Source organism: Leucoraja erinacea, chromosome 30, assembly GCF_028641065.1.
Source record: "Leucoraja erinacea ecotype New England chromosome 30, Leri_hhj_1, whole genome shotgun sequence".
NCBI classification, from domain to species: domain Eukaryota; kingdom Metazoa; phylum Chordata; class Chondrichthyes; order Rajiformes; family Rajidae; genus Leucoraja; species Leucoraja erinaceus.
Genome location: NC_073406.1, coordinates 2,516,261 through 2,540,260, shown reverse-complemented (window position 1 = coordinate 2,540,260; position 24,000 = coordinate 2,516,261). Strand labels below are relative to the sequence as shown.

The window sequence follows — 24,000 nt, the reverse complement described above, 5'->3', positions numbered from 1 at the left end:
CATCAGCGGGCACATAGTCGTTTAACATCAGTATTAACTAGTTGGGATGAGGGATTAGTTCATGTAGCAGTTGGCATGTAGTCCCCTGTAAAACACTCATGTATACAGTGTTGTTTACAGATACAGGTGCACCCAGCAAGCACCCCACACACGAGAACTATCCGACACGGTAGGAACAATTTATAATATATACCAAAGCCAATTAAACCACAAACCTGCACGTCTTTGGAGTGTGGGTGGAAGCCAGAGCACCCGGAGTAAACCCACACAGTCCCGGGGAGAACGTGCAAACTCCGTACAGACAGCACCCGTGGTCAGGATCGAACCCGGGTCTGTGGGGCCGTGAGGCAGCAACACTACCGCTGCGCCACCGTGTCGCCCTTGCGCTGCCAGCGTCAATAAGGTGAGGCGATAACCACAGGGTGATTTCATTCACAGTCAGATTCAAAGCTACCTGTGTGTCTCAGCTGAAAGGCAGATTAACCAGTCATTCTTGCCTGTGGCGATCACTGTTTGTCTGGCACGATCCTACACACACACACACACTGGGGACAATTTACATTCACACCAAGCCAATCAACCTACAAACCTGCCTGCGCGTCTTTGGAGTGTGGGAGGAAACCGAAGACTCGCGGAGAAATCCCACGCAGGTCACGGGGAGAAGGTACCAACTATGTACAGACAGCGCCCCGTGGCCAGGATCGAACCCGGGTCCCCGCGCTGTGAGGCAGCAACTCTACCGCTGCGCCATCATGCCGCCCACTGGCTTTTTAAACTCTCCCTTTACCTTTTAATCCCCTATAATGTAAAGACAGGCGTATACACGACACGGTGGCGCAGCGGTAGAGTTGCTGCCTCACAGCGCTGGAGACCCGGGTTCGATCCTGACTACGGGTCCCGTCTGTACGGAGTTGGTACATTCTCCCCGTGACCTGCGTGGGTTTTCTCCAGGAGCTCCGGTTTCCTCCCACACTCCAAGGACGTGCAGGTTTGTAGGTTAATTGACTTGGTGTAAATATGTAAATTATCCCCAGTGTGTGTAGGATAGTGTTAGCGTGCGGGGATCGCTGGTCGGCACGGATTCAATGGGCCGAAGGGCCTGTTTCTGCGCTGTATCTCTAAACTAAACTTTATATTTTTCCTGCGCTTTTATTAGCCTATGATTTATTACATCTATCCAGGATAAAATACACCGCTGTAAATAGTATTATTAATGGGACTGTTTAACAAGGCCAAAGCCTTAATTCCCCGTTAATTTGTTGTGGCGTCATCTTGCACATCATGCCCTCTGGTGGGCAAGCGGTGATCAACAAGCAGCGAGGCTGCAAAATCCTCCATCCTCAACATTTAAAACTGCAAGAAGAAATATAACATTGTGAAGAGATATAGGCAGCTGGAGTACAGTAATTACAGCAAACCCTGCATTTTAGACAATAGACAATAGGTGCCATTCGGCCCCTCGAGCCAGCATCGCCATTCAATGTGATCATGGCTGATCATCCCCAATCAGTACCCCGTTCCTGCCTTCTCCCCATATCCCCTGACTCTCTCTCTCGCTATCTTTAAGAGCCCTATCTAGCTCTCTCTTGAAAGAATTCTCTCCAGAGAACCGGCCTCCACCGCCCACTGTGAGGCAGAGAATTCCACAGACTCGCCACTCTCTGTGAGAAAAAGTGTATCCTCGTCTCCGTTCAAAATGGCTTACCCCTTATTCTTAAACTGTGCGTGTGTGGCCCCTGGTTCTGGACTCCCCCAACATCGGGAACATGTTCCCTCCCTCCAGCGTGTCCAAACCCTTAACAATCTTAGTCTGCTGTAATTTAGCACACCTGCAAGAAGAATCTCTGGTTGTGGTTGTAAATGGTTGTGCCGAAGATGTGAAGCTGATGGGATCTTTGAACGGACGGGGCAGAGGACTCAGCAGCGATCGGTCACTGCAGCGAGCATTACATTGGCAGGCATTACCGTTTTAGAGTCATCGTTACTCTGCAGGAAGCTGCCCGCAGACTCGCTGCTGCCGAGCATACGGTGGCTCGGCAAGTCGGCCAGTTCCTTCTTCAGTCTCAGCAACTGTTGCAAAGCCTCTTCCTGGCTGGTTCCTGCCAATTTCACAAGAGGAAGAAATCAGCAAAAATTAGATGTAGTGTCCGGGAAGGAACTGCAGATGCCGGTTTACACCGAACATGAACACACAAAGTGCTGGAGTAACTCAGCGGGACCGGCAGCATCTCTGGAGAGAAGGAATGGGTGACGTTTCGGGTCGAGACCCAGATTAGACCATCAGTCTGGTGATGAGTCTCGATCCAAAACGTCACCCATTCCTTCTCTCCACAGATGCTGCCTGATCCGCTGAGTTACTCCAGCACTCTGTGAAACGTCACCTATCCATGTTCTCCACAGATGCTGCCTGACCCGCTGAGTTACTCCAGCACTCTGTGAAACGTCACCTATCCATGTTCTCCACAGATGCTGCCTGATCCACTGAGTTACTCCAGCACTCTGTGAAACGTCACCTATCCATGTTCTCCACAGATGCTGCCTGACCCACTGAGTTACTGCAGCTTTTTGTCTATCTTCAGCATGGAAACAAGCCCTTCGGCCCACCAAGTCCACACCCGCCTTCGATCAAATCCCCAACTATGCTCAGTGGCCATGGGATGGGAAAGAGAAAAGTCCTTGGAGGTTTCACCAAATTATCACCCCCAAGGCCCATGTTTAATTTAGAGATACAGCGCGGAAACAGGTTCTTCTGAGTCCACTGAGTCCGCGCCGACCAGCCATCCCAAGCTAATTAACCTACAAACCTGCACGTCTTTGGAGTGTGGGATAAAACCCACGCAGGTCACGGGGAGAACGTGCAAACTCCAAACAGACAGCACCCAGAGTCAGGATGGAACCCGGCTCTCTGGCGCTGTGAGGCAGTGGCACTCCCTGCTGCACCACCGTGCGCTGCCTGTTAGTCCTGTCCCACTGTACGAGTTTATTCCAAGAGCTCTCCCGACCGAGTTTGCCCCGATTCGAACTCGGAGATTTACGGTAATGGCCACTCGTCGGTGCTCGGGGCTCTCGTGGACAATTTCCAACGTGTGTTGAAAAATCTTCACGAGTCTTCCCGAGTACCTGCCGTTAGCGTTAAGTGACGTCCCCGAGCTCCGACGTACCCGCTACGTTCATTCTCCGTGCTTACCACGAGTTTGATTTTTTTAAAACTCGGGAGAGCTCTTGGAATGAACTCGTACAGTGGGACGGGGGCTTGAGTCTGTTGTGTGAAGTGAGTGAAAGCTGACGTGTCCTTACTGGGAGGGTGAGCTTGTTCCAGACACTTTATCCGGGACCGTAACTCAGACAACGCTTCCCGCTGGCGCTGAATGACCTCCTCGTGCCGGCGACCTTTGCACTCTGCTGCCACCAGGGCGAGGTCAGAGTTCAGCTTCTCCTGCACCTAGACATTGCAACAGAGAGATCGACAATTTAGTTTGGACTTCAGAGATACAGCACGGAAAAAACAGCCCTTCGGCCCATCGAGTCCGCGCTGACCAGCGATCATCCCGCACGCTAGCACTATCCTACACACACTAGGGCCACTATATAATTTTACTAAGCCAATTAACCTACAAACCTGTACGTCTTTGGAGTGTGGGAGGAAACCGGAGCACGCGGAGAAAACCCACACACTCTACGGGAAGAACGTCAGGATCGAACCTGTGTCTCTGGCGCTGAGAGGCAGCAGCATCACCCGCTGCCCCACTGTGCTGCCCAGAGCATTTTAGACTCCGAATTGCGGGAAATCCCACTTAAACCACGAGGGGCGAGACTGGAAAACGCATCACATTGGCAGCAGGATTACAATTCTATTGGGAACATTTAGCAGATTCGGCCATGATCACGTTGAATGGCGGTGCTGGCTCGAAGGGCCAAATGGCCTATTCCTGCCCCTATTGTCTATTGATTCGGCAGCAGCTGGGGAAAGAGAAACAAAATGAACCTCTCTAGTCAAAGACGCTTCATGCTGGGCGGCACGGTGGCGCAGCGGTAGAGTTGGTGACTCACAGCGCCAGAGACCCGGGTTCGATCCCGACTACGGGTGCCGCCTGTCTCTCTCTCCTAACGCCATTCTCCCGCCTTCTCCCCATAACCCGACACCCATACTAATCTGGAATCTATCTATCGCTGCCTTAAAAATATCCATTGACTTGGCCTCCACAGCCCTCTGTGGCAATGAGTTTAGGTGGCAAATCCCACAGATTCACCACCCTCTGACTAAAGAAATTCCACCTCATCTCCTTCCTAACGGAACGCCCTTTAATGCCGAGGCTGTGACACTTTGTGTCCACCTTTGGTATAGACCAGCATCTGCAGTTCCTTTTTTCATTATGTTAAGACTGATGCACTGGGCTGCACTCTGCTGGCCAAGGGTGAGTCACCAATGACAATGTAAAACTTTCTTATCTCCAGCTGTGACAATGGATCCACTGTGACTCACCTCCACAAACTAGTTTCGGGGAAGAACACGGAGACAAGAGTCACCGGGAACAGTGGAGAATAATTGCACCGTTCACCACTCCCCGCCCACGCAAAGATTCAGCTGCCATCTCCTGCTCGTGAGGTGGAAGTCAAACAAGGACCTTGCTTCCCTGCCCCTGCTGTTGTACCGAGAGGTTTGTTGTGATGTCTGTGCAAAGCACGGCACTGCATCGCGGCCTGCTGGCTAAGACCCAGTGTGGTTTCCCCCCTGTGAGCAGATCATATCGGTGAGACAAACAGTTGTCCGTACACCTCCGCTCGGTCCGCAATAACCACCTCCCGCTGGGCTCAGCACTTCAACTCCCCCTCCCACTCCGTCTCCGGTAAATGGGGATCCCACAGTGGAGCACCGGGGTGAACAGCCACCTTTTAAATGAACATCTGGGAGTCCACATCTCTGAGGATATGACATGGGCATCACACGCCTCAGCACTCGTGAGTAAGGCAAGGCAGCGCCTTTACCACCTCAGGCAATTGAGGAAATTCAGAGTGTCTCCGAGGATCCTCCAGTGCTTCTACGCAGCGGCGGTCCGGGAATATTACCATCTGGTTTGGGAATTGCTCTGCCAAGGACAAGAAGGCTCTGCAGAGAGTAGTGCGTTCGGCCGAACAAACGCACTATGGGAACTTCACTCGCCCCCCTGCAGGAACTATACAACAGGAGGTGCAACTCCAGAGCAAATAAAATCATGGGAGACCCCTTCCACCCCTGCAACGGACTGTTCCAGCCGCTACGGTCAGGCAAACGCCTCCGTTGCCATGCGGTGAGAACGGAGAGGTTGAGAAGGAGTTTCTTCCCAGAGGCAATTCGGACTGTAAACGCCTATCTCACCAGGGACTAACTCTACTGAACGTTTTTCCTTCCATTATTTAATATGTAAAATAATATGTTTGTTATGATTGTGTTTGTAGTTTGTTTGGTTGTTTTGTTGTTTGTCTTTTGCACAAAAGTCCGCGAGCATTGCCACTTTCATTTCACTGCACATCTCGTATGTGTATGTGACAAATAAACTTGACTTGACTTGACCTTCAGCAACAGACCTGGTCCCACCAAGATGCAGCACAGAACGCCACAGGAGACCCTTCTCCCCTGAGGCTATCAAAGTGTACAACTCCCCCTCCCCCTTCTGTCAATAGACAATAGGTGCAGGAGTACCCATGTAAGTTCTCCACAGATGCTGCCTGACCCGCTGAGTTACTCCAGCACTTTGTGTTTTTATCTTTGGTATAAACCAGCACCTGCAGTTCTTTGTTTCTGCTAATGGAAGAGGGCAAGTGGATTGAAAGGAAAAGAGTTTCATAGTATAATTTGCCGATGTAGACAGCGGTAGAGTCGCTGCCTCACAGCGCCAGAGACCCGGGTTCCATCCTGACTACGGGTGCTGTCTGTACGGAGTTTGCACGGAGCTCTCCCCGTGACTTTTCTCCGAGATTTTCAGTTTCCTCCCAACTCCAAAGACGGGCAGGTTTGTAGGTTGATTGGCTCGGTGTAAATGTAAATAGTCCCTGGTGTGTGTGGGATAGTGTCAGTGTGCGGGGATCGCTGGTCAGTACGGACTCTGTGGGCCGAAGGGCCTGTTTCTGTACTGTACCTCTAAACTAAACCAGGCTGCGGAGAGATCGTCTGACTGGCGCAGTGGCTTCTGACGATCAGAGACGAATAATCTCACTGCAGCATTTAGGGTTAATGGAAGTGTACGCCTTTCCTCAATGATCCGGCTAATGCACTTACGCAGGTCTTGCTGCAGTGCCCCGGGTAATAATGCATTCTCAGCACGACACCATCGCACCAGCTACCATTATCTGCTCAAACAGCAGCTTGCCTGCCCTTTACCCAAGCTGAATATGCTGAATCCAGCACACAATGGAGAGAGAGAGAGAGAGAGAGAGAGAGAGAGGAGAGGAGAGAGAGAGAGAGAGAGAGATCTTTGGTATAGAGAGAGAGCACCTGCAGATAGATAGGAGAGTTTCTGCTAGATGGAAGAGGGGGAGAGGATTGAGAGGAGAGAGAGAGAGAGAGGAAGAGAGTAGACAGGAGAGTCGCTGAGAGACAGAGAGAGAGCGAGAGGGAGAGGACTAGAGAGGGAGCTGGAGGGACGGAGGAGGGAGGGAGAGCTCTCCCCGGGAGAGAGAGAGAGAGGAGAGGGAGAGGGAGGGAGAGGGAGGGAGAGGGGGAGGGAGGGAGTGAGAGAGGGAGAGAGTGGGGAGAGGGGGAGAGAGAGAGGGAGAGAGGGGGAGTGAGGGGGAGAGAGAGAGAGAGAGAGGGGGGGAGAGAGAGAGAGAGAGTGGGAGAGAGAGGGGGAGAGGGCCTGAACAAAATGGTTTACCAAAGGAGGGTGGAATGCTACTAAAAGCAAGGAAGATGATAAATCTAGCAGTGTCGAGTGTAGCATGAATCTTAAGCCAACCCACCAGCCACCATTAGCTACAATTAAACTGCCCTAACATTAAACAGTGAATATTAGCATTGACCTCAATGGCTCGGGCATAAAGCAATTGATGACAAGAGGCGACATGAATGTCAGGCTGATAAACCTGGAATGAAGCTGAAACACAGAAGGAAAAAGCCCCTTCTCTGGTCCGAGGAAGTCAATTTCCTTTTCTGTACAATGCAAGATTCCACCAGGCATTGGATCGAGAGAATGTGCGCACTTTGTCAGCGAGGACAGAGGCGGGCTCCTGGGGACTGTCTCTGTCATTCCTGAGCCCCAGCAGTTTGTCAGCTGTCTGTTCCCCAACCCACAAACACAGTCACAGTGTTTAAGAAGGAACTGTGCAGATGCAGGAAAATCGAAGGTAGATAAAAGTGCTGCAGAAACTCAGCGGGTGCAGCAGCATCTATGTGGAGCGGAGGAAATAGGCAACGTTTCGGGCCGAAACCCGGAAGGGTTTCGACCCGAAACGTTACCTATTTCCTTAGGGTTTTGGCCCGAAACGTTACCTATTTCCTCAGGGTTTTGAAATAGGCAACGTTTCGAACCGAAAACGTTGCCTATTTCAGCCATGATCACATTGAATGGCGGTGCTGGCTCGAAGGGCCGAATGGCCTACTCCTGCACCTATTGTCTATTGCCAACAGAAACATAGAAACATAGAAAATTGGTGCAGGAGTAGGCCATTCGGCCCTTCGAGCCAGCACCGCCATTCAATGTGATCATGGCTGACCATCCCCAATCAGTGCCCCGTTCCTGCCTCCTCCCCATATCCCCTGACTCCGCTATTTTTAAGAGCCCTATCTAGCTCTCTCTTGAAAGCATCCAGAGAACCTGCCTCCACCGCCCTCTGAGGCAGAGAATTCCACAGACTCACCGTTTTCTGTGAGAAAAAGTGTTTCCTCGCCTCCATTCTAAATGGCTTACCCCTTATTCTTAAACTGTGTGGCCCCTGGTTCTGGACTCCCCCAACATCGGGAACATGTTTCCTGCCTCTAGCGTGTCCAACCCCTTAACAATGTTTGTTAAGACATTTCGGGTTGATCATCCCCAACCAGTACCCCATTTTATACTCTCTAGAATTTAGGAGATTGAGAGGGGATCTTATAGAAACTTACAAAATTCTTAAGGGGTTGGACAGGCTAGATGCAGGAAGATTGCTCCCGATGTTGGGGAAGCCCAGGACAAGGGGTCACAGCTTAAGGATAAAGGGGAAATCCTTTAAAACCGAGATGAGAAGAACTTTTTTCACACAGAGAGTGGTGAATCTCTGGAACTCTCTGCCACAGAGGGTAGTCAAGACCACAGTTCATTGGCTATATTTAAGATGGAGTTAGATGTGGCCCTTGTGGCTAAGGGGATCAGGGGGTATGGAGAGAAGGCAGGTACGGGATACTGAGTTGGATGATCAGCCATGATCATATTGAATGGCGGTGCAGGCTCGAAGGGCCGAATGGCCTACTCCTGCACCTAAATTCTATGTTTCTATGACCCTTTCCTTCTCTCCAGAGACGCTGCCTGTCCCGCTGAGTTACTCCAGCATTTTGTGTCTATCTTCGGTTTAAACTAGCACCTGCAGTTCTTTCCTGCAGAATTAGATAGGATAACTGAGACAGGGCTGGTCAGGATGAGTTATGATGTGAGGAGCAGTCTTAACGTACAGGCCCAGCAGAGAGATTAGAGTTTGTGGGTGAGAATCCATCATTGCTGAGAAACATGTCAGTGAGCAGGGGGCACACAGAAAGAGTTGCTGCCTTTCTTGTCTTATGATTACATTTTAACTTGCTGCAACTTAAACAGTCGCAAATTACTCTCAAAAATTAAATGACTAGAAATGTGAATGGTCAGTAAAAATGAAATGAAAATCCTACAACTTTAGATTCTGGAAGTCTGAAATAAAAAGCAGCATTTCTGCAACCGATGAGCATGTCAGGTAGTGAGTGTGCAAACATGGAGAGTCTTTGGGCAGAGATGCTCATTTTGTTTCTCTTTCCCCAGCTGCTGCCCAATCTGCTAAATGTTCCCAATAAAATAGTAATCCTGCTGTCAACATAGCAACATAGAAAATAGGTGCAGGAGTAGAGGGCATTCGGCCCTTCGAGCCTGCACCGCCATTCAATATGATCATGGCTGATCATCCAACTCAGTATCCTGTACCTGCCTTCTCTCCATACCCCCTGATCCCTTTAGCCACAAGGGCCACATCTAACTTCCTCTTAAATATAGCCAATGAACTGTGGCCTCAAATAGGGCCGAAACCCAAAGGAAATAGGCAACGTTTCGGGTCGAAACCCGAAGGGTTTCGGGACGAAACGTTGCCTATTTCCTTCGCTCCATAGATGCTGCTGCACCCGCTGAGTTTTTGGCTGATCATCCAACTCAGTATCCCGTACCTGCCTTCTCTCCACACCCCCTGATCCCTTTAGTCACAAGGGCCACATCTAACTCCCTCTTAAATATAGCCAATGAACTGTGTGGCCTCAACTACTTTCTGCGGCAGAGAATTCCACAGATTCACTACTCTCTGTGTGAATTTTTTTTTCCTCATCTCAGTCCTAAAAGATTTCCCACCTATCCTTAAGCTGTGACCCCTTGTTCTGGACTTCCCCAACATCGGGAATAATCTTCCTGCATCTAGCCTGTCCAACCCCTTAAGAATTATTTTGTAAGTTTCTATAAGATCCCCCCCTCAATCTTCTAAATTCTAGCGAGTACAAGCCGAGTCTATCCAGCCTTTCTTCATATGAAAGTCCTGCCATCCCAGGAATCAGTCTGGTGAACCTTCTCTGTGCTCCCTCTACGGCAAGAACGTGAATAGTTTCGGCGTCTAAAACGCGTTGGGCCGGACGGTGGCGCAGCGGGTAGAGTTGCTGCCTCACAGCGCCAGAGACGCGGGTTCAATCCTGACTACGGGCGCTGCCTGTACGGAGTTTGCACGTTCTCCCCTTGACCTGCGTGGGTTTTCTCCGGGTGCTCCGGTTTCCTCCCGCACTCCCAGGTCAATTGTCTTTGGTAAAATTGTAAACTGAATCTAGTTGCGGGTGTCAGAGGTTATGGGGAGAATGGGGTTAGGAGGGAGAGATAGATCAGGCATGATTGAATGGTGGAGTAGACTTGACGGGCCGAATGGCCTAATTCTACTCCTTCTGACCTTATGTATTGGGGATCGTCGGTCGGTGCGGACTCAGTGTTTCCGTGCTGTATCTCTAAACTAAACTGCACTATACGTGGATGTGACTGTCACTGCAAGCAGAATGTTCTGCCCTCTAAGCCAAAGTGCTGGAGAAACTCAGCGGGTGCGGCAGCATCTATGGAGCAAAGGAAATAGGCAACGTTTGCCTGTTTCCTTCGCTCCATGCAAAGAGTTGAACAATCTCCACTATAGGAAATAGGCAACGTTTCGGGCCGAAACCCTTTGGGTTTCGTCCCGAAACGTTGCCTATTTCCTTCGCTCCACATCGATGCTGCTGCACCCGCTGAGTTTCTCCAGCACTTTTTTCAACTTTGTGACTATGCACCGCCATTCAATATGATCATGGCTGATCATCCAACTCAGTATCCTGTACCTGCCTTCTCTCCCTACCCCCTGATCCCTTTAGCCACAAGGGCCACATCTAACTCCGTCTTAAATATAGCCAATGAACTGTGGCCTCAACTACTTTCTGTGGCAGAGATTCACCACTCTCTGTGTGAAAAATTTTTTTCTCATCTCAGTCGTAAAGGATTTCCCCCTTATCCTTAAACTGTGTGACCCCTTGTCCTGGACTTCCCCAACATCGGGAACAATCTACCTGCATCCAGCCTGTCCAACCCCTTAAGAATTTTGTAAGTTTCTATAAGATCCCCCCTCAATCTTCTTTTCAACGTCCCGAAACGTTGCCTATTTCCTTCGCTCCATGCAAAGAGTTGAACAATCTCCACTATAGGAAATAGGCAACGTTTCGGGCCGAAACCCTTCCGGGTTTCGTCCCGAAACGTTGCCTATTTCCTCCGCTCCATATCGATGCTGCTGCACCCGCTGAGTTTCTCCAGCACTTTTGTCCACCTTCGATTTTCCAGCATCTGCAGTTCCTTCCTAAATAAGATGGTTCCTGATTCGGAAGCTGTCAAAATGCAGGGCATACGCTCCTGTAACACCAGCCCGGATATTATCATTACTGCAACAGACGCAAAGCACCCAACCAAGACCTGCTTGTTTGTGCTGAGGGCTTGATTACCACTTTGTGTAAATTGACTTCCCATTCAGATCTGCCTGAAGGAAGAAATACGCTGGGATTAGTTTCTGCAATCACCACTCTCTAGTCCTGGAACTGAACTGAAGCGCTGGTTTGCTGTTCCAATGCTCCTCTTACATATCCAGTGTAAAAACAATGAATAGAGCAGGCTCTACCCGGGCCTATACAGTTCACTAGAGGGTCTATGGAACAAAATCACCTGCCAGTGATAAACACGAGGATGAGGGGTGACCTTATAGAGGTGTACAAAATGATGAGGAGTTGATCGAGTGAACGCACAGAGTCCCTCACCCAGAGTAAGGGAATCGTAGACCAGAGGACACAGGTTTAAGGTGAGGGAGGGAAAGATCTAATTGGGATCCGAAGGGGTTACTTTTTCACACACAGAGGGTGGTGGGTGTATGGGGCGAGCTGCCGGAGGAGGGAGTTGAGGCTGGGACTGTTGCAACGTTTTAGGGACATTTAGGCAGGAGGGAGTTGAGGCAGGTACACACGCACACGCACGTACACGCACACACAGGCACACACGCTCATGCACGCACATACAAACGCACCCACATACGCTCATGCACGCACATACGCACCCACATACGCTCATGCACGCACATACGCACACACACACACACACACACACACGCACACGCACACACACACGCACACACACGAACGCACACTCATGAATGCACACGCATGCACACACACACACACGCACATGCACACACACTCACGCACGCTCAGGCACGCACATACGCACGCACACACACACGCGCACACACGCACACACACACACGCATGCAAACGTTCACACATGCACGCACACATGCACGTAGTTTAGAGGTACAGCACGGGATCAGGCCATTCGGCCCACTGAGCCCCTGCCTCAACCACCTCCTCCGGCAGCTCCTTCCAATACGTCTCCTGGACTATCATAAGATCATAGGAGCAGAATTAGGCCATTCGGCCCATCAAGGCTACTCCCACATTCAATCATGGCTGATCTATCTCTTCCCTCCTAACCCCATTCTCCTGCCTTCTCCCCGTAACCCCTGACACCCGCACTAATCAAGAATCTAACCATCTCTGCCGTAAAAAATGTCCACTGAACAATTTGGGAAGAACTCCAAGGGCTTTCCCCATTCCTAGAGACTGGAGACGCATTCAGGTTCTGTGCAGCTCTCCACGGCGGAGTTATGCTTTGGGCAGGCTCACTGAGCAGTAATTAAAGTTTCATAAGCTGAATATTTATGCAGAAGATTTACTGTATATATATATATATATATATATATATATATGGGGACTTGAAACATTAATCCACGCACCGTGTAGATTCAGCATTAGTTCATGTGTGAATTAGAAGCTGACTTAGAGATAAATGGAGCCAATTACAAATGAGGGCAGAAAAATCACAAACAGCTGGTTTTGTCCACGAGATATCTCTGCTCTCCGATGAACTTCATATTCAGGTCGAAGTTGCACACACTACAAATGGCTCCTACACAACAGAGGACCTGGCACTTATCTGACCCAGTAATATGTCAACCAAGATGGCAGTATGGCATTTATGGATCATATTTCTCCTCAATGTGAATGCTCTTGGCTCGTTAACACAAGCCGTGTCGAGCTAGCAAGTCACAGACGAGCCGTGCAAAGGCCATTTCAAAATTACTCTCTCATAAAGCCGCTGTGTTAAGTCACGCCAATGTAATCCCGACTTTCACACGAGCTGTGTCCCCTCGTTCCATAATTCTTTTACGAGTCGTTTAGAAGAGAGGTATGAACGAACTCTGGAGGGAACGTCTACTACTGACCGTGTTTAAGAAGGAACTGCAGATGCTGGAGAATCGAAGGTACACAAAAAAGCTGGAGAAACTCAGCGGGTGCAGCAGCATCTATGTGGAGCGAAGGAAATAGGCAACGTTTCGTCCCGAAACCCTTCTTCAGACTCTAGGAAATAGGCAACGTTTCGGGCCGAAACCCTGAAGGAAATAGGTAATGTTTCGGGACGAAACCCTTCCGGGTTAAGGAAACGTTGCCTATTTCCAATGTTTCGGGTCGAAACCCTAGAGGAAATAGTTTCTCCAGCACTTTTGGTCTACCATCCACCCTCAGGAAATAGTTCCTGCCTTTCTCCCCATATCCCGTCGTTTCCGAAAGCCCTAAGAGCTCTATCAAACTATCTTTTGCTGATTAGTGAAATAAGGCCCAACGATTCCTTTCATCATCGATAACCCTATAACAATTACAGCAGGTAACGCCATCTCGGGTCTAGTCCCGGGAGGAAACGTTAGGTAACCTTTCGGGTCGCACCCCCTGAGTTTCTCCAGCATTTTTGTCTACATTGAAAAGAAGACAGCCGCAAAATGCTGGAGTAACTCAGCGGGACAGGCAGCATCTCTGGAGAGAAGGAACGGGTGACGTTTCGGGGTCGATTGACACTGAGAGTCGGGGGGGGGGAAAAGGGAAACGAGAGATGAATACGGTGATATAGATCAAACGAATGAAAGATATGCAAAAAAAAAAGTAACGATGATAAAGAAAACTGCAAAAACATGTGCGTGAGAATGAACTGCAGATGCTGGTAAAATCACAAAAATGCTGGAGAAACTCAGCGGGTGCAGCAGCATCTATGGAGCGAAGGAAATAGGCAACGTTTCGGGCTGAAACCCTTCTTCAGACTGGTGTGGAGAAGGCATCCATGGAGAGGAGTCTGAAGAAGGATTTCGGCCCGAAACGTTGCCTATTTCCTTCGCTCCACATAGATGCTGCTGCACCCGCTGAGTTTCTCCAGCTTTTTTGTGTACCGTCTACTACTGACCCGTGGAAAATAGACTTCCTTCCTTCTGTTGATGCTCTGCGTTTCAAAGTCGTTTTACCACCATGATACAAGATGTGCCAACACTGACCACAAAGACCACTGGAGCAGTATTTCGTTTTAGTTTACAGATCCTGGCCATTCGGCCCGCCGAGTCCATGCCGACCAGCAACCTCCATACACTAGTACTATCCCACACACACTGGGGACAATTTTACAGTGTTTGCCAATTAACCAACAAACCTGCACGTCTTTGGAGTGCGGGAGGAAACCGGAGCACCCGGAGGAAACCGACGCAGGTCACGGGGAGAACGTGCAAACTCCGTGCAGACAGCACCCGTAGTCAGGATCGAACCAGGGTCTCCGCCGATGTTTCGTGTCAAGACCCTCCTTCAGACTGGACCCGAAACATCATATTTCCCTTCTATACAGAGATGCTGCCTGTCCCGCTGAGTTATTGGGCCTGTGCCACTTAGGCGACTTATTCAGCAACTGCCATAGTCGTAGCAGGTCCCCGAAAAAACGGCAACTGGAGCTCTCCCCCCCAACGACAATGTCTACAGCAGCCTACCACCTAGTCCACGTCAGGCTACAGCAAGCTACTGACAACTGGCGACCCTTAGGATGTCTCCCTACGACCACACCTACGTCCACCCGCGACCCTGTTGGCGACAACTGAAGTACCTGTCGCCGGTTGACATCGGTAGTCGCCAATGGGATTCACCGAAGTCAGCGCCATCGACAACCAACCTGGCGACAACCTACGACATCACCTACGTCAGGAGAAGTCAAGCTACTCTCATTGGAGTCAAGCCCACTGTCATCGAAACGTTTTGAACACGTTGAAAACCCAGCGGCGACCAGAAAAACGCTACGACTCTTTGGGCGACTGAGGACACAACGCACGACCGTACAGGCGACACTGCGTAGTCGCCTAAAAAAACTTGCCTAAGTGGGACAGGGACATCACTCCAGCATTTTGTGTCTATCTTTGGTCTAAACCAGCATCTGCAGTTCCCTCCTACACAGAGTGGGACAATAAATCAACTTTCCCCTCTGCTGCCAACACATCATGTTATGAGATTCTGCATACTGAAGCAACTCACTAACAAATTTAATTGCTGACAAGTAAATTAAGTTGGTTAGAATGTCAATTTTTATGGCTGATCTGGCTTGATATAACTAAATAAGCCAATGCGCAGTCTTAGAATGGAAGACTGCCGAGATACTGCGCAGAGCCTGTGGCCTATGTACAGGAATAAAATTATTTTCCTCAAATGATTGCCTCCACTTTTCTATTAAATTTCGGCCCTATCAAATCTTTAAGATTTAATGATTAACAAGGCATCGGTGCGAATATAGCAGCGGCACGGTGGCGCAGCTGCCCCACAACGCCAGAGACCCGGGTTCGATCCTGACCACGGGTGCTGTCTGTACGGAGTTTGCACGTTCTCCCCGTGACCTGCGTGGGTTTTCTCCGGGTGCTCCGGTTTCCCCCAAAGACGTGCAGCTTTATACGATCATTGGCTTTGGTTAAAATTAAAAATTGTCCCTAGTGTGTGGGACGGTGCCAGTATACGGGGCGATGGCTGGTCGGCAGGGATGAGGAGGGCCGAAGGGCCTGTTTCTGTGCCATGTCTCCATACTAAACTAAGGTAATGGAACTGAGAGATAAGTAATTGGATTCAAGTCTAATCTAATCTAATTTTCTACAGAGGAAAGAAAAATAAAATCTATTAGCAATTTAAGCAGTAGCAGTAAATTTAGCAGTAAAACAATTTATCTCAGGATGTCCGAGACTGCTTCATATAAAGCCAATATTATCAAGTACACTCACCTTGTTGCCTGGGCAACCAGGCAGCCATCTTGTGCACAGCGATGTTCCCTCAAGGAACATAAAGATAAATAAACAACTCACCCATTTCAACAAGATGCTAGAGCTTATTTAGTTTAGTTTAGTTCAGAGATACAGCGCGGAAACAGGCCCTTTGGCCCACCGAGTCCGTGCCGGCCAGCGATCCCCGCACACTAACACTATCCTACACACACCAGGGGCATTGTACAATTTTACTGAAGCCAATTAACCTACAAACCTGCAGGCCTTTGGAGTGTGGGAGGAAACCGGGGATCCCGGAGAAAAAACCCACGCAGGTGACGGGGAGAAAACGTGCAAACTCCGTACAGACAGCACCCGTAGTCAGGATGGAACCCGGGTCTCTGGTGCTGTGAGGCAGCAACTCTACCGCTGAGCCACCCCATGTTTAATGTAAATAACAACCACAAATGTCGATTCTATTTAATACCTCATCCAAAGGATGTCACTGACTCTGAATCTTAATGAACCGACAGCCTAAATTACTCCTCCCCAGCTTCTGCAAGAGAGGAAAATAAGGTCATAAGGGATAGGAGTAGAGGTAGACCATTCGGCCCATCAAGTCTACTCCGCCATTCAATCATGGATGATCTAACTCTCCCTCTCAACCCAATTCTCCTGCCTTCTCCCCATATCCCCTGACTCCGCTATTTTTTTAAGAGCCCTATCTAGCTCTTGAAAGCATCCAGAGAACCGGCCTCCACCGCCCTCTGTGAGGCAGAGAATTCCACACTCACAACTCTCTGTGAGAAAAAGTGTTTCCTCGTCTCCGTTCTAAATGGCTTATTCCCCTTATTCTTAAACTGTGTGTGGCCCCTGGTTCTGGACTCCCCCAACATCGGGAACATGTTTCCTGCCTCTAGCGTGTCCAAACCCTTAGCAATCTTATATGTTTCAATGATATCTCCTCTCATCCTTCTAAACTCCAGAGTGTACAAGCCCACAGCCGCTCCATTCTCTCAGCATATGACAGTCCCGCCATCCCGGGAATTAACCTGGTGAACCTACGCTGGGCTCCCTCAATAGCAAGAATGTCCTTCCTCAAATTTACCAGCATGTGCAGATCTTTCTCACCACATGAAAGGTTTGTCAACTGTACTGTACCTCAGTCTGCACGGGTCCCTGGTGTGGCTTGTTCTCCCGTTCACTCAGCTCCTGCTGCAGTTGCTTGCACTGCTGGTCCTTCTGTTTCTTGGCCGCCTTCTGATGTTCCAGCTTCTCCATGCATGCCCTGCGTGAGATTCCGGTGTTCAGATGGAAGAAAACAAAACTAGGTTAACCAGGGCCTCCATGGCCAGAGTGAGTCCCGCCACAAAATTGCGAGGAGCAGCACCACATATTTACACCCCAGCGGTATGAACATTGACTTCTCCAATTTCAGGTAGAAACATAGAAAATAGTTGCAGGAGTAGAGGCCATTCGGACCTTCGAGCCTGCACCGCCATTCAATATGATCATGGCTGATCATCCAACTCAGTATCCTGTACCTGCCTTCTCTCCATACCCCCTGATCCCTTTAGCCACAAGGGCCCATCTAACTCCCTCTTAAATATAGCCAATCTGGCCTCAAATAGGGCCAATACCCAATAGGCAACTGTGAAATGTTGGCGCTCCATAGATGCTGCTGAACCCGCTGAGTTTTTGGCTGATCATCCAACTCAGTATCCCATCCCTGCTTTCTCTCCATACCCCCTGATCCCTTTAGCCACAAGGGCCACATCCAACTCCCTCTTAAATATAGCCAATGAACTGTGTGGCCTCAACTACCTTCTGTGGCAGAGAATTCCACAGATTCACCACTCTCTGTGTGAAAAATGTTTTTCTCATCTCGGTCCTAAAAGATTTCCCCCTTATCCTTAAACTGTGTGACCCCTTGTTCCGGACTTCCCCAACATCGGGAACAATCTTCCTGCATCTGGCCTGTCCAACCCCTTAAGAATTGTAGGGTAGTCCCTGCTTTCTCCCTCCTTCCCCTCCCCTTCCCAGCTCTCCCGCAGCCCAATGTCTCCGACTCTTCCTTTCTTCTTCCCGCCCCCACATCCACCTCCACCCCAACCAAAGATCATAGAGCGGAGCTTTTTCCCAGACGTCAGTCTGAAGCAAAGATCCTATAGAGCTCCTGCTATAGGATCTTTGGTCTGAAGAAGGGTCTCGACCCGAAACATCACCCATTCCTTCTCTCCATAGATGCTGCCTCACCTGCTGAGTTTCTCCAGTATTTCTGTCTACCTTCGATTTTTCCAGCATCTGCAGTTCTTTCAAAAGACATTTGGACTCGTACATGGACAGGGAAGGTTTAGAAGGAGGTACTTTCTCTCTGTGACCTCGTGGGTTTTCTCCGGGTGCCCTGGTTTCCATGCACACTCCAAAGACGTGCAGGTTTGTGGGTTAAATGGCTCGGTATAAATGTAAACTGCCCCTAGTGTGTGTAGGATAGTGCTAGTGTGCGGGGGTCGCTGGTCGGCGCGGACTTGGTGGGCCGAAGGGCCTGTTTGCGCGCTGTATCTCTAAAGTGTAAAGTCGCGTAGACAGACACAAAATGCTGGCGAAACTCAGCGGGACAGGCAGCATCTGTGGAGATGTTTCGGGCCGAGCCACCTTCTTCAGTCGCTTACCTGAGCTCAGCGTCCCGACTTTGCAACTCTTCGTTTTTCTTGTCTACGAGCTGGGACATCCTGGCCAGCTGTTGCCGCAGAGTGCCCACCTCCCGTACCTGGCTCCGAGCCAGCTCGTGGCTCTGTTCCAGTTCCACCTTTTGTTTCTCGCTCAGCTCCCCTGTGTGAAGCAAAGCAGGCGGTGAAGAAGGGTTTCGGCCCAGTGTAGGTAGGAACTACAGGCAACGAACAGTGTAGGTAGGAACTGCAGATGGTGGTTTAAACCCAAGATAAAGACACTATAAAATGCTGGCGTAACTCAGCGGGACAGGCAGCATCTCTGGAGAGCAGGAACTGGTGGGGTGACATTTCAGGTCGAGACCCTTCTTCAGACCGGCTAGATAAATTAAACAGGCCATTGTTGGCTGTTTGTTGGGTGAAAACGAGAAGCAACTTGGGTGGGGGAAGGATGGAGAGAGGGAGGGAATGTCGGGGCTACCTGAAGTTAGGGAAAATGACCAGTCCCATCACTTGTTCTCTGTACATGTTATGCTGCTGCAATTCACAATGTTATTGCTCCATTGCCATTACGTATGATGATTAAACACACGTGACATTTGATTTTTAAAACATTTGTGCTAATCTTAGGGCGACACGGTAGAGTTGCTGCTTCACAGCGCCAGAGACCCGGGTTCCATCCTGACTACGGGCGCTGTCTGTACGGAGTTTGCACGTTCTCCCCGTGGGTTTTCTCCGGGTGCTCCGGTTTCCTCCCGCACTACAAGGACGTGCAGGATTGTCGGTAAATCGGCTTGGTGGATGTGTAACTTGTCGCTCCTGTGTGTGTAGGATAGTGTTAGTGTACGGGGTGATCGCTGGTCGGCACGGACTCGGTGGGCCGAAGGGCCTGTTTGCCTGCTGTATCTTTAAAGCTGTCTTGTTGTGCGTGGTCACGGGATTCGCGTGATCCAGGCAACTTTATTCGGGCGACAGTGTCTTAGTGGGAGTCAAAGGAAGATCAGTAGAAACTCATATAACCATATAACAATTACAGCACGGAAACAGGCCATCTCGGCCCTTCTAGTCCGTGCCGAACACTTAATCTCACCTAGTCCCATCTACCTGCACTCAATTTACAAAATTCTTAAGGGGTTGGACAGGCTAGATGCAGGAAGATTGTTCCCGTTGTTGGGGAAGTCCAGAACAAGGGGTCACACAGTTTAAGGATAAGAGGAAGTCTTTTAGGACCGAGATGAGAAAAACATTTTTTACACAGAGAGTGGTGAATCTGCGGAATTCTCTGCCACAGAAGGTAGTTGAGGCCACAGTTCATTGGCTATATTTAAGAGGGAGTTAGATGTGGCCCTTGTGGCTAAAGGGATCAGGGGGTATGGAGAGGCAGGGATGAGATACTGAGTTGGATGATCAGCCATGATCATATTGAATGGCGAATGGTGCTGGCTCGAAGGGCCGAATGGCCTACTCCTGCACTTATTTTCTATGTTTCTGTGACCATAACCCTCCATTCCTTTCCCGTCCATATAACTATCCAATTTATTTTTTAATGATAAAAACGAACCTGCCTCCACCACCTCCACTGGAAGCTCATTCCACACCGCTACCACTCTCTGAGTAAAGAAGTTCCCCCTCATGTTACCCCCTAAACTTCTGTCCCTTAATTCTCAAATCATGTCCTCTTGTTTGAATCTTCCCTACTCTCAATGGGAAAAGCTTGTCCACGTCAACTCTGTCTATCCCTCTCATCATTTTAAAGACCTCTAATCAAGTCCCCCCTTAACCTTCTGCGCTCCAAAGAACAAAGACCGATCTTGTTCAACCTTTCTCTGTAACTTAGTTGCTGAAACCCAGGCAACATGCTGGTCATGCACATACGAAGTCCTGCATTCCTGCGTTTTGTAAGCCGTTTCTGTGAAACATTACAGCTGTGCCTCTGGCTGCATGAAGTCTATGTTTATACAGACTCAGACATCAGCATCAGGTGGACTTGTGCCCCAGCAGTAACGAACACCTCTGTTTTTTTGCTGCTGGCCTCCTGGAAACATAAATCACCCCGCTTGTCGAAGACTAATTTAAAAACCAAGATGTAGAGATAGATCGAGACACTATTCAGCGCTGGAAACTCCAGCACAGATGAGGAATTTGCTCATCCAGGGTTTAAGGCCTTTGTTTATCGCCAATGAAATTCGGAATATATATATAACAGCACCAATCCAGAAACTGGTGGAAAATTCAGGATATTAGCCGTTAAGTGTCAGTGGCTGGGGGAAAAGTGGGCAAAGGGAATAATAGTCACAAAGTGGACAAAAGAGCTGGAGAAACTCAGCGGGTGCAGCAGCATCTATGTGGAGCGAAGGAAATAGGCAACGTTTCGAGCCGAAACCCGGAAGGGTTTCGGCCCGAAACGTTGCCTATTTCCTATAGAGTTGAACAATCTCCTATAGAGATTGTTCAACTCTTTGCATGGAGCGAAGGAAATAGGCAAACGTTGCCTATTTCCTTCGCTCCATATAGATGCTGCTGCACCCGCTGAGTTTCTCCAGCACTTTTGTCTACCTTCGATTTTCCAGCATCTGCAGATCCTTCTCAAACACAATAGACACAGAGTGCTGGAGTAACTAACTCAGCGGGACAGGCAGCATCATCTCTGGAGAGAAGGGATGGGTGACATTTCGGGTCATAGAAACATAGAAACATAGAAATTAGGTGCAGGAGTAGGCCATTCAGCCCTTCGAGCCTGCACCACCATTCAATGTGATCATGGCTGAACATCCAACTCAGTATCCCGTACCTGACTTCTCTCCATACCCCCTGATCCCCTTAGCCACAAGGGCCACATCTAACTCCCTCTTAAATATAGCCAATGAACGGGCCTCAACTACCCTCTGTGGCAGAGAGGTCCAGAGATTCACCACTCTCTGTGTGAAAAAAGTTCTTCTCATCTCGGTTTTAAAGGATTTCCCCCTTATCCTTAAGCTGTGACCCCTTGTCCTGGACTTCCCCAACATCGGGAACAATCTTCCTGCATCTAGCCTGTCCAACCCCTTAAGAATTTTGTAAGTTTCTATAATGATCCCCCCTCAATCTTCTAAATTCTAGCGAGTACAAGCCGAGTCTATCCAGTCTTTCTTCATAAGACAGTCCTGACATCCCAGGAATCAGTCTGGTGAACCTTCTCTGTACTCCCTCTATGGCAATAATGGGCTGTCCCACTTAGGAAACCTGAACGGAAACCTCTGGAGACTTTGCGCCCCACCCAAGGTTTCCGTGCGGTTCCCGGAGGTTTTTCTCAGTCTCCCCACCTGCTTCCACTACCTGCAACCTCCGGCAACCACCTGCAACCTCCGGGAACCGCACGGAAACCTTGGGTGGGGCGCAAAGTCTCCAGAGGTTTCCGTTCAGGTTTCCTAAGTGGGACAGGGGCTTAAGGCGTGAAGACGGGACACGGTGGAAGCCGTGGTCTGCGGCGCTGTGAGGCAGCAACTCTACCGCTGCGCCACCGTGGGCTATGTTGCGCTCCGGCAGCCATCTTGAGGGGATGAATGCTCTGTCGGACACTTTGTGACAGAGAGAAGCAAAAAAAACCAACCACCCCCCCCCCGAGAGCCGTCGCTCGCTAACGGCGCCCACCTGCCAGGTCCGACATCTTGGCGCTGGAGGCAGCGAGATCCTTCCTCAGTCCCACGATCACCTCCTGCTGGGCCCGCAGCTGCATCCCACCCTCTGCCAACTCCTTCCTGAAGGGGCACAAGAGCAGAAACATTACATCAGTAACTGTATCCACGCTTCACGCTGCCTCGGCAAGGACCAGTGGGCGGAGCTGCAGCACAGCGCCGGAGACCCGGGTTCGATCACGACCACGGGCGCTGCCTGTACGGAGTTTGCACGCTCTCCCCGCGACCTGCACGGGTTGTCGCCAAGATCTTCGGTTTCCTCCCACACTCCAAAGACGTGCAGGTTTGCAGGTTCACAAAAAAGCTGGAGAAACTCAGCGGGTGCAGCAGCATCTATGGAGCGAAGGAAATGGGCAACGTTTGCTTATTTCCTTTGCTCCATGCAAAGAGTTAAACAATCTCCACTATAGGAAATAGGCAACGTTTCGGGCCGAAACCCTTCCGGGTTTCGGCCCGAAACGTTGCCTATTTCCTTCGCTCCACAGATGCTGCTGCACCCGCTGAGTTTCTCCAGCTTTTTTGTGTACCTTCGATTCTCCAGCATCTGCAGTTCCTTCTTAAACACAGGTTTGCAGGTTAATTGGCTTGGTGTAAGTGTGAATTGTCCCTAGCGGGTGCAGGATAGTGTTAGTGTGCGGGGATCGCTGGTCAGTGCGGTCTCGATGGGCCGAAGGGCCTGTTTCTGTGCTGTATCTCTAAACTAAACTAAGCTAATTGAACCCATCAAGGGCAGCATGCAGCTCATGTAGATGCTGCCTCATGGCTCCAATCCTGATCCTCTAGACTTTAGAGATACAGTGTGGAAACAGGCCCTTCGGCCCACCAAGTCCGTGCCGACCAGCGATCACCCTGTACACTAACACTAGCCTACACACTCCAGGGACAATTCAGTCTGATGAAGGGTCCTGGCCAGAAATGTCAGCCATCATTTTCCTCCAGAGATGCTGCCTCAGTTATTCCAGCACTTAGCAAAAATACCAAACTGTGTTAAACCCCTAGATGAACACAAAACGCTGGAGTAACTCAGCGGGACAGGCAGTATCTCTGGAGAGAAGGAATTGGTGACGTTTCGGGTCGAGACCCTTCTTCAGAAACATGACCCATTCCTTCTCTCCACAGATGCTGCCCGTCCCGCTGAGTTACTCCAGCATTTTGTGTCCGTCTATGATTTAAACCAGCATCTGCAGTTCTTTACCACACAGATGGTAAACTCCTAAATGCCAGGAAGTTGCAGAGTCCACAAGCCCATACATTGCCCCTGGATATAAATCAGGTGATGGTAACAAACTCACTCTGGCTGTACACAACACATTCTGAAAGTAAAACTCGTGGTGCTGGAAGAACTCAGCTGGTCAGGCAGCATCTGTGGAAGGAGATGGACAGATGACCCGTGGGGGTCACGGATTTTTGACTTCATTCTGTCAGCGCCCATCTCACTAATCCTGACTCTTTACACTTTAGAGATACAGCGTGGAAACAGGCCATTCGGCCCAATGAGTGCATGCTGGCCAGCTATCACCATCCCGCACACACTAGGGACAATTTACAATTTTTTAAAAACAAAATCCAATTAATCTGAAACACTGCGCGTCTTTGGAGTGTGGGAGGAAACCGGAGCGCCCGGAGAAAACCCACAGGGAGACCAGACTGTACAGTACAAACTCCGTACAGACAGCACCCGTGGTCAGGATCGAACCTGGCGTTGTGAGGCAGCAGCTCTACCCGCTGCGCCGCCTTCGACTCAGTGAGGCGCTCACCGCAGTAAGGCGCAGAGCCGCTCCTGTGCATGGAGGTCAGGTGCGGCGGGCACTGCGGCTGGGGGCGGTGATGCGCGCACG

The 24,000-nt window shown here is 49.9% G+C and overlaps 1 protein-coding gene across 1 annotated transcript in view; it reads right to left on the bottom strand.

Annotated features, from left to right (window-relative positions):
- Positions 1-24,000, bottom strand: part of fhad1 (forkhead-associated (FHA) phosphopeptide binding domain 1) — a 76,934-nt gene that overhangs the window by 14,718 nt on the left and 38,216 nt on the right. The window contains exons 20-25 of the mRNA XM_055659081.1: positions 23,920-24,000; positions 22,119-22,225; positions 18,492-18,651; positions 16,981-17,107; positions 3,298-3,442; positions 1,966-2,099 (exon numbers count right to left, since the gene is read on the bottom strand). The exon at positions 23,920-24,000 is cut by the window's right edge and continues 52 nt beyond it. Of these exons, the coding sequence (XP_055515056.1) occupies positions 1,966-2,099; positions 3,298-3,442; positions 16,981-17,107; positions 18,492-18,651; positions 22,119-22,225; positions 23,920-24,000 (754 nt within the window). The remainder of the gene's footprint in view (positions 1-1,965; positions 2,100-3,297; positions 3,443-16,980; positions 17,108-18,491; positions 18,652-22,118; positions 22,226-23,919) is intronic.